The 11233-nt window shown below is 40.3% G+C and overlaps 1 protein-coding gene across 1 annotated transcript in view; it reads left to right on the top strand.

Moving 5' to 3' along the window:
- The window catches only part of ADAMTSL3 (ADAMTS-like 3), a gene marked incomplete at its 3' end in the record, with an annotated part of 167066 nt that overhangs the window by 109072 nt on the left and 46761 nt on the right, over window positions 1-11233 (top strand). Inside the window, exons 7-9 of the mRNA XM_010141355.1 lie at window positions 3090-3164; window positions 8419-8576; window positions 9547-9658. Coding sequence (XP_010139657.1) covers window positions 3090-3164; window positions 8419-8576; window positions 9547-9658 — 345 coding nt within the window. The remainder of the gene's footprint in view (window positions 1-3089; window positions 3165-8418; window positions 8577-9546; window positions 9659-11233) is intronic.

The raw sequence follows: 11233 nt of genomic DNA, 5'->3' as shown, positions 1-11233 counted from the left end.
CTGGATTGAGCTCAGGAATGTGGCTCCTTTATTTTGATCCTGGGGATTAGCTCCCAGTCTTACCGTGGCAAGGAGTCTGATCTTGCTCTCGCTGAAACCCAGAATCTCCAGCCACATGAACACCACAGAACCAGGACCAAACCTTTACTATCTAAAGGAAAGGCAATCTGGGAGCTTAATCAGAAGTGCTGTGTGTAGTGTGCACACCCATTTGCTGAGACAGTCTTTGGGTAAGAGTAGAAAGCCCATTTCAAGCAGGTGCTGGAGAAGGATGACCCATGTGCTCTTGGGAACTCCTGCAGTGGAAGCAGGGTTAGAATAGAGACAATATCTCACCTGTTTCTCAGTTTTTAAGGTGAGCTTTATGATGCTAAAATCAGATTTTATAGTGTAGTGTTTCTGCATGTTCCAGATGATTTTGGGCTTATTTATTTCCAGCTTTAGACAATGGACAGCAATTAACTTTCAAAGATACATAAATAGTGTAAGGGGCTGAAAAAAGATAATTGGAAATTGTAAGTATAAATTTCAGGGTAGAATTTCCCCTTATGTTTTCCTAAGAGTTCACTGCTTTTAACAGTGCAGACTTTACTGATTTAATGGGAAATGTACAGCATAATCAATTTTAAACAGGGCCTAGTGTTCATTTAAGAATATGAATTATATGCTTCGACTGAGAACTGGAGACCTTTGGAATACATAGTTGTGGAGCCAGACCTGGGCAATCGAACTACTGTTTCATAGAAAGTTAGAGCTGTCCTCAGGAGAGGGTAGAGTCCCTTAGGTCAACTCTGTCCCATTTTCTTCGAATTTCCTATCTTGGTTCAGAATTCCAAAAATCTCAGGTTTTCCCCTATAATTGACTTCATCTAATGGAAAGTTTGCCCTAGGTCATCATAATCTCAGTCAGGTTACAAGAATCTCCTGCTCTTAGACTTCTCAACAGGTCTGTGGCGCTGCTGAGGTTGAACATTGCTGCGGTGGTGAACTTAGTCATCTCCGCTAATGCAAATAAAATACTTTCTGGTAATATTGTCTCTGCTGCAGAGAAACACCAAATTTACCACCCCCATGAGACTTTTGGACCATATCAGAGAGTGCTTCGGTGAGGGTGGAATGTCTGTAGTACTGCTAAAGGAATGTGAAGCATCCTGAAAAGGGATAAACAAGGCCTGCCAAGGCAAGTGGAGTTTGCTGTAAGGAGATGGAGGAAGGACAGCAGAATGACCCTGGTTGTTCTCAAGAGGAGCAGTCCTACACATCTGTGCACATCTGCAAATGTGGGCCTCGTTCATTCGGTGCAGAGTGCTCTTGGTTCCACTTCAAAACAGCAGTTGCATGTATTTAGAGCTGGTCATAGTCAGACTCTTATTTGAAGTTTTGTGCTGGTTGGTTGTTGAGACAGGAAACAATTCCTGACCACGCAGGGACAGACGGGCCCCTCAAACCTGCTTTCTCTCAATACTGTAGAGCACATACGAATTCAGTAGTTATTTCCTTACTTTAAAGATATACACATCCACTACCTTCTGGCTATCTTTAGCAATTCACCTGATGAAAAACCAAGATGCAAAAAGACATTAAGTGGTTCAATAGTTAATGTTTTTTCCAGGGTTTCTGAACTGTATTACTGTTCTTACTGTAGTATTTTGCACTCTGGTGGAATACCCAAGTATGAAATTAATAAAGATCATATTTTATTACGTCCAAAATAAATTGTTATATTTAAATGACCTTCCTAGAAACTGGCGATATAAAAACTGTAACATAAGAAGGTGTTTATTTCAGAAAAAATAATTACAGTATTTGCTTGAAGTATCCTGAACATTTGGCAGTATTTCATACTTATGCTAAGGAGATGTAAAGCAGAAGCTGATAATTTAGCATCTACTATAAAAGGATCCAGTTTAAAGTGGAAAGAAACATTCTTCAAGTATTTTTTTAGTTTAAACTCAGATATTCTTCCTGTAAATATTAGATGAGTAATTCTGGAGCCAACATTTCACTGACCTTCAACTCGCATTACTTTTTGAATTTGCGAAAATGACCTTCCCCTACGCCAGCCCCTAGAGATATGTTAATGCCATCGCTGAGCAGCATGCACCTGCAACGGGCCGGTGTTTGTGGGTCCTGCCTCAAAGAAGATTTGCAGCTGGGCCATGATGGAGATGGAAGACAGCATGTTGGGACTTTGTTTCTTGGATGCTCTCCCGTCCTTTTGTGGGTATCCCTGTCATGCACTGACCCTTTTCTGAGCGCGCTGCTCTTGTGGCATGAAAGACTCTGGTCTGTTTATCTCACCGTTAACTCAGTTTGCTTGGGCAAATCATGAATTTGCTACACTGGAGAGTGGAGCAAATGGAGGGTAATAACTTTCTGCCTTTGTAAAATGCGCTGAAGTAAGTGTGTTGTACGTTTATATATGGAGAGGCCATTCAAGCAGCCAAAAGCTGTTTTGTATTGACATGTCCTGTTCAGGGCTTGTTTGGTTTATAGCTAATTTTAAATTGAGGCTCTTACTGGAAGGAATGATCTTATATGGTAAGTTAGATGCAGACTGTCTGTTATAACATATACATTATAGCTAATATATATTTGCTCTTAGCTGTCTGTAATTGGTTAAGGGTTAGTGTTAAGTAGATGATTTATTTCCCGTAAGTCCTGCCACTTATTAAAGTTGTGACCTGCAGCAGGAAATGAGGTGTGGGCAAAGTGAGACTGAACAGCTGCAGATTTTTGTAAGGGGGAAGTACTACTTAGCAGATTCCTTATGTCAGTTCAGTGATTAGGAATAAAACTAGGACAACAGAGTGTAAATATGTTCCTAATACACTACTGACATTTCAGTTGGTTTTGTTAATAGCAAATGATTTTCCAATAGCAAGAAAGATTTGCAAGTTCATTCGTAGGTCCTAATAGTTGCATAGCATAGCAAATAGACTCGGTATGCTGTGCTTAATAAAATAACATGTTTTTTTAATAGAAAAATTGTGAAACCTGTTAAATATTGTCTTAGACACATTTGATGTTTTCAGTCTAGTTATGTGATGTGCAAGATAACCTCTAAACCAGTTCTTTAATTTTCCTAGGGGAAGAAACTGTGATTGCTGTGCCCCATGGGAGTCGCAGTGTGAGAATCACCCTAAAAGGACCAGCACACCTTGGTATGACTGAGCTGTTTTATGTATTTATTCATAGGTTAAAACCAGAACCTTGTATCTGAACTCATCCAAACTTTGGGAATGTGGGTAAGATCACGACCTTGATTCCACTTCCCATCCTTAATATCCAGCCTGGAGGTAGTCCTATAGCACACTGCAAGTCCGCTTAGTAAAAGAAATAGTATACATACTGGTGGCTCCTAAATGTATTTAAACCAAGTAAGTCATATATAAGACATCTAAAATACAGCATAGTCTTAAACTACATGCAAAAAATTACATCAAAATTACTTTCAAAGGGTTATAAGTGGAATCGATAGCAATCGTATAACGCAGCACCAGATTTCTGTTGAGTGGTCTGACATAATGTAAATAGTCTTGCTGAAGTCATGCCTGGTGAGTGAGCAGAGTTCCAAGGAGAAGCAATCTAAGTGAAAGTGAGGTAAGGTAAACAAAATACGTAAAATAAATGACACAAGTCCTGTTTCCTTGTGATACTTTTGGTCATTACATACCATCTATGAGAAACAGTTTGCTGTTCTGTTAGGTGTTTTCTTCCTAATGTTTTCTATAAGGCTGATGGTAGCGTCTATGGTAATTGCCTTACCCACGGGCTTACTTCGCACCAAACTTTATTGTTTCAATGATAAGCAGGACTGCCATACCAAGCAATGAAAGAAATCCTTCATTTAAGATTTTGAGCAATTTTTTATTAATAACAGTGGAAGGGTTCCTGAATCACAGAAATAAAAAGGACTTCTACTGTTCTGATATGTCAATAGAAGACAGAAATGCATTTTATTTGAAAATTGCTCATCAATTTGTTTGAAGAATATATTGCCTTTTTCTTTCAAAGAAAAAATTGATTCAGCTCCATAGTGACAATAGCTTATAGATATATCACTGGTATCAACAAGGCACAAAGCTGAACGTCTCTTGAAATAAATAATGTTCACGTAAAACTGTTGCGAGGGGTGTATGGAGTGATCCCGACCAGTTCAGGTCAGAGCTCTTGGGGTTTTTTGAGTAGTTTTGCAGAAGAAAGTTGTTGTTTCAGCTTCGTATGAGGAAAAAGTACTAGATTCAATGGCTGCTGGGGGATTTCTGGAAAGCTCTTGAGGAATGCAGCAGCAATTCGTTAACTGAGTACAGAGTGCTCCTGGCTTCCTACCCAGGGTGGTTCCATAAAGAAGCTGTGGCTTGGCATCACCTTTATTAGCTAGTTCTCTAGCTGGACAAGAATTGTGAAATGTTCCTTTAACCACTTCCCCCAGCACATCTGTTTGCAAATCTGTGAGGATTTAGACATTTGCTACCTAAAATTGAAATGACAGAGGCGAAAAACAAGTGAGAGCTGTTCTGGGGAGAGAGGAGGAAATTGCTCCTGGCTTCAAGAGCTGATGTTCTAGGGGATGTGCTTTGGGACAATTTGCTTGTCTGCCTTTCTGACTGTACGTACGTTTGTCACGTAACAGAAAATATCGAGTGGCCTTTGGTCTGCTACTTCATTGTCTTCTTTGTGGGAGTGCTGGGATAATTGCAGGCAAAATTTAAAAAATAATCACCTGTAATTATGGGCTCCATTTGTCTTCGTGTCTTGTAAGGAGTTGAATTTAACAGGTGGAGCAGGAGCTACTTATCGCAGAATTTTATACTGCCTCCTGTTGCCAGTATATATTTGCTCTTCAGTTCACTCAGCTGCGATAGCAAACGCTTGAAGAGCACTATGGAGTGTCTGGCACATTTCCCTTTATCTTCTGTTCTTCTGTGCTTCATCTGGACTGTATGATCTGCTCTTGTTCCAGGGAAACACAGCTGCTGGATTAATCAAAAATGGAAATGTGGTTGGAGATGCAGTGCATAACAGATTTGAAATGAATAAATGCTCTGAACGTTGTTTTACAATCAGCAGCTTAGTGTTTTAGGAGAGACCGCGTTTGTTTGTAGCCGGTGAGATGAGTATTTTGTTTGTGTGTACGGACACTTTAAGACAGGCAACAGATTCATCAGAGAGCAAAGGTGTTACTCTGGGTTTTTTACAAATAGGTCCCTCTTCTGTCTACTTGGGTTTTGTGTTTGATTTGGTGGGAAATAACCAAGCAATTAGTATTAAAATGGTTATGAGTAAAATGTTGCATTGTGTTAGTTTTGGGTTTGATTTGGACTATATTATGGGTTTTCGAGTGGTTCTTTTAAGAGCATTTGAATCAAAAGAAAGACTGAAATTTCCCTGAAATTATTCCTCCAGCAGAAGAAACAGGAAAACCAGAAGCTAATATTTTTACAAGTGGCTAGTGCTAGATAACCGAGGTCGTGAACTCAGGGAGGTTAAACTTCACGAAAAGTGAACAGAAACTTTTTTCACTTTTTGTCAATCTCTTCTTTGCATTACTTGAGAGTATTTAGCTACATGTCTTTGTAGCTGCTTTGTGCACTGCTTTGTCTTTTGGCAGATGCTAAAAGGAAGAGAATGTTGCTTTTTGAAAAAGACACGTGTTATTTGGGGCCCCTGTAGGGCAATAGCTACGAGCGAATTGCATGGAAAAGAAAGAGCTTTTGGGTAGCAACCCTCCTTCTTGCCCTGGGCGCAGGAGCTGTTTCTCCAGGAGTTCTTCCATGCATCTCTCTTCAGTGAGGTATCTCCAGTGGATTCCTCATGCCACACTACCCTACTCCTGCCTGCCACTGAGAGTATGGGAGGCTTTTGTGGTGGGTCTTCCATCTGCAGCTGGGCAAGGCATTTCCTTGGGGATAACATTCTTTTTTGTCAAGGTAAGGGAAGTAACACAAAACCATACTGTTATAGGTCTTTGGCACCAGCGATTATCTAGTTAGGCACAGAAACAGGTGAGCTCTCAAGAGAATTCCCTGTTCTTATGACTCTGCACATCTGGAGTCTAAAGACTCCTCCAGGAAATGTTTCCCTAACTTAGGATGGGGAAGTTTACTCATGAAGTCAAACTTCTCACCTCTTCAAGATTACAGGACCCTACAGAACAAACATTTGTTTGGTGAATTCGTTTCTAAACCTTGCCTATAAGCCAGCTGGTGAGACCTTTGTTCCCAGTTAGTGCTCTGGAATCAGTAAAGTAGGCTTTTTGTGGGGGGAACTGCTCCCTAAGAATGATCATGTTATGTATGTGTTACATACACTAGATGCTTGGTTTCACTCTGTGTTAGAAACCTGTGATGATAAGCACTAGACACTACTGGGCAGGAATATATTGCATCGTAGTTATCCGTTGTGCTGTGGAGCAGCTCATCACCTCCCTGCGTGACACAGTTCTGGGAAAATCTGAGCAGCTGTTCTCAGCTTTGCTGTCACGACCTCCAGAGATCCAGGCCATTGCTCTGCAGCTGGACCTTGCAAATCAACACAGGCTTTGGGTTCAAATCTAGTGTAGCTCTAACATAAATGTAGGTCACCTCTTGGTGAGGTATCACGCTGTTGGTTGCTGAACAATGTTCTTGGTTTGTGTTTAGAAAAGCATAATTTTTTTTTATTAAGAAAATTAGCATAAAGACTGTAAAGTATTGCTGCTCAGGTCACAAAATTAACATCTTTAATGTCTTTTTGCAAAAGCTGGATGTCTTGCTTTGCAGTCTTAAATGTTGGTTTCAAAGGAGTCTGGTACTCCTGAGGATCATACTGACTTTGTGTGGTGTTAGAAGTACTTGAGATTTACTGATATGACTCTTACTCCACAAAATGACAGAATAACAGGCACCATGCATTAATACTTATTGTTAAGCAGTGTAAGCTGGGGTCAAGGTTTTCAGAATCTTAATCTGAGAATGCTGAGTTCTGGGTATTTAAAAGGTTATTTTGTAATCCAATCAGGAAAGAAAACTTCCATAAGTGGCAAACAAAAATACGTAGTAATTGTCTGAGTACTTGCTGCTTTTTCTGTGACTTGTTTGTATCTATCTGTTCCTAATAGAAACATGTTGGTCGATGGGGAACTTTGATTCCCAGAGATTTATTTTTTCTCTTTGACTAGATTCCTACCCTATATCAACATAAAGTCATTTCCCAGAGACATGTTCTTTCTTAAACTTCCTTCCGTCCATATATGTGATCTCTGTTACACCTATGAGCATAGTGGAACCTAATGCTTAGAAACTTGGAGTAATGTTAGTTCCTTTTCGAGGATGTTAATTTCTTCTAGAATTTCATCACTCTCTTTGGGGATGTTCCAGGATGCATTTGTGTTTTAAAAGATCTCAAGGAAGAAAACTAATGAAAGGCTGTAGCATTCAGAGTATGTTTCAGAGCAGGTAAAACCTGCTCTTAACCTAAATTATCTGGACTGAATTAGGTAACTCTATTTAAAGTGCCGAAAAAGGGAAGGCAGTTGGGTGAAAGAGGGTATTTATAGCTTGTTAAAAGGTTCCTTTTAGCTAGCCTTGAGCTCATCTGAGATTCCTGTGTTTCTCATGCAGCGCTCTGATAGATTCTAACCAGACCAGTGTATTTAAAGTCGTGCATCTTGCTGTGCCTATGTGCTGTATTATGCAGAGCCCAAACTTCTACCTTCATTATGAATATCTTCCTTCAGCTTTCTCCACTTATAGTCCAGTCAGTTTGCTGGAAGTGACTCGATCCCAGAATGTTTAATCTGCCTTCTGAAGTTTGTGGGCTGTTAGTTTAATCTGTTTCCAAGCAGTGCAGAACAGCTCAAAAAGAATATTCATCACCGGCTCTGAGAAAGGGATGTCCTCCGGCAGCGCTGCCGGTGCCCTCCTGCTGGCTGTGCTTTTTGCTCACATGGGAAGTATTCAAAGTTGAAATGATGATCTCTAGAACAGGTAGAGTGATACAGGTATTGAGGTGAGTGTTGGGTGAGTTTGACGCCATTTAGGCTTCTCTGGAGGCTTGGTTGCCGAAATTGCTGTGCTTTCGAGTTGCATGGAAGTATAAGATATTTTTCTGTGTATGCTTTGAGTTTGAGCTTGTCCTGCTGATTCTATTGCTTTATGACTATATAGAGCACTTGGTGGAGGAAAAACTGTCTCAGAAGTTCTTCTGGTATGAAAGAATAGTGTGTTCAGGCAGATATTCCTGTGCTGACATGTCATGCAATTATCTATCAGCCTATAATCTGAAGCAGCTAGTGTTCTCACAGGTATTCTGTGTGGTTTTTTTAATGCACGTATACAGCTGTTACTTGCAAGGCAAACTTGTAAACATTTCTTTGACTTCCTTCAAAATAAAAATACCCTCTTTAAGTTTACTATTTGCATGTTTCTTCTTTAGTTATAGAGTCAAAGACACTACAAGGAGATAAGGGCGAGCACAGTTTCAATGCTCCTGGAACATTTGTCATAGAAAATACAACTGTTGAATTTCAGAGGAGTACGGACAGGGAAATCATAAAGATCCAGGGACCTCTTGGAGCAGATTTCATTATCAAGGTGGGATATGTGTATGTACAAATCTACAAGGATATTGCAAGTATGTGCAACAGAGTAGATGGCTGTTCATCAAGTTGTAGCAATACAACAAAATCTTGTAGCCAGCAAATGAAGAATCCTGATTACAGTCCAGAGATAATTTATACTAAGTATATCCAAACAGATTAAAATGATATGAGGTTAATGTCCTTCCTGTGGTGGAAAGTATCACAGGACCTTTAACAGTAAAAATGGCCAGGACTTCTGTTTCAAATATTACTGAAATACCAGCGTGGTCCTGTGCGGTGGATGGGTGTTAATCCAGCTGAAGACTGCCACCTACTGAGCGGGAGCACCGCTGCCAGCAGCACCCTGGAACCTCCTTTACACACTGACCATTGCTAGTCCTTTCCAGTTTCGCTTCTACCCAGACCACATACCAAGGGCTTGCATCACACACGCAGAGCTTTATGTGTAGAAACAAACTGGTATTTCCCTGCCAAAGGAAGATAGTCGCAGAGCTTTCCGCTGGAAGCGATAGGCGTTCCAGGACTACCACACCACTTGGTTTTACCTGTCGTGTTGCAGAAACACCCTTCCAGTAGCTCATGTTTTCCGTCACCAACGTCACATGTGCAGTTAGACTTGCCTGAATATGAACCATTGTGCTTAGGTCAATTATAGACTTACCTCTCCAGCAAATTGCAATAATTTTGGTAACAAAGAGAGAAGGCAGAAGAATACAGTTAGGAACTTTGCCAGTCTAGGATAGATAATCAAATAGTCACATTAGTACATTGAATAATTTGAAAATCAAAGCAACATACAAGTGTTTGATCACTGGAAACTTAAATTTCATTGTTAAACTAGACTTCCTAGAGGTATTATGCCTTTTATCACATTACTCTCTGCACTGCTTATATATGAACTGTGTTTTGAAATGACATGAACAGTGGAGTACAATATGCACGTGTAATGGAAATTTGTTCAGACCAGGTACTCAGGATCAAAAGAGAGTGTGGTTCAGTTCTTTTTCTATCAACCCATCAGTCATCAGTGGAGACAAACAGAGTTCTTCCCCTGCACAGTGACGTGTGGAGGAGGTAAGTAATGGCAACTCTTGGGAGTGTTTACAGCTGAAGATTAAAAGTGGCTGATTCACAACCTTCATTCTGCATTTTTATTGATTAAATGTTTGTATTTCTTTGCACGCGGGTGGTTCTTCAGAAAAATAAATGACAGAGTCGCAGGTAAGTTGCTTGCTTAAGCTGGTAGGAGTATAGGGGTTTTTTATACCTTGTATTACTGGAAATAATATTCTTCCATAAGGAAGGATTGTTTGAGTAAGAACCTTGACTAACAAGTAAAGATATGACATTCAAAGTGGAAATGACAATTCATGAAGGATATTTTCATAAAGTAAACAAAGAAATATATAGAGATTTTAAAGTAAGAATAATCAAAAGATGAAGGAGGAAGGTATTTCTGGCAACAGTAGTAGTCGTGAGAGAGAGTTTTAGAACATGTAGTTTAGAAATCAGTTACACAGAAAGCAGAACAAGTAAACAGAATTTGAAGAACAGTTACTATCAGTACCTTGGGCTGTCTGATATTTGGCAGCAGGTAGTGTGCCGTGGCAGCTGGTTTGAACTCTACAGCTTATCTAATGGTCAGATGAAGTTCTGCTACTGCTCATCCAGCCCAGCCCACTGCTTGCCATGCCTGGTTCTGCACCTCACGGTGGGAAGAGTGTTTGACATTGTGGAGAGCTATTTCAGTTCTGCTAGCATTACCCAAGTCACCTGAAAAACGGGCCGAGCTGGAGTGATTTTCTTGGAGAGCACAAATATGGTTTAAATAGCTTCTTGAGACATGAGTAAGAAGAGTGGAAGATGTTTAAAGCACAAGCAGGGTCTGGGGATCTTTTGATGGACTGTCCATTTTGGCACTTGCACTTCACTTTAATCTGAAGGGCAGACAGTGTGTGTGTGTATGATATACGTAGTCTCACGGGAAACTGCTGTATCTTATGAGGTACTTGGCCTCGTGAACTGTGATTCTTGCTGGAACTGTGAGTGACAGTATATGTTCTCTGATGATTCCATCACACTGTGTTTAGGAATTTTTCCCTAACCTGTCTGAAAAGGGAAGAAGTGTAAAGCATCACAGTTATTTTTGAGAACTGCCTGTAAACACTGAATATCTCATGGGACATATTTACCTTCAAAGTTATTGGCTCAAATCCCGCTTTATACAGACTGGTGTTATGGTTTGAAAATTATAGCTACCTGTCACTCTCTTTGAAATTAGCCAGGGTTTTCAGTGCTCTATTTTGTACCTGCTTATCTATTATTATGAAGCTGGTACCTTTATCAGCAGAGCTTGACACTCTTGATGGCAGTTCTGAGAGAGGCCGGTAACAGAAGCAGCAGCGAAACTCAGCTACTGCTTACCCATGAAAGTAGCAGCATGAAGAATGGCGTGTTACCGAGGCGAGCAGGGAAGTTGTGGTGCAGCTGCCTGGCTTTAACCTGTTATCTTAAAGCAGATTTAGTAACCAGATTGTCTGTTTGGCATCTTTTACTGACGGTAAAAGAAAAACTTGTCACAAGAGAGGCTTGGAATCAGTGCGCCACCATTCCTTGCTTGGACGCTGCTTTTACATTTAATTCTGTAAT

This window comes from Buceros rhinoceros, unplaced genomic scaffold, assembly GCF_000710305.1.
Source record: "Buceros rhinoceros silvestris isolate BGI_N320 unplaced genomic scaffold, ASM71030v1 scaffold1648, whole genome shotgun sequence".
Taxonomy (NCBI): domain Eukaryota; kingdom Metazoa; phylum Chordata; class Aves; order Bucerotiformes; family Bucerotidae; genus Buceros; species Buceros rhinoceros.
The sequence above is the reverse complement of the archived record's forward strand: the minus strand, read 5'-3'. Positions and strand labels throughout refer to the sequence as shown.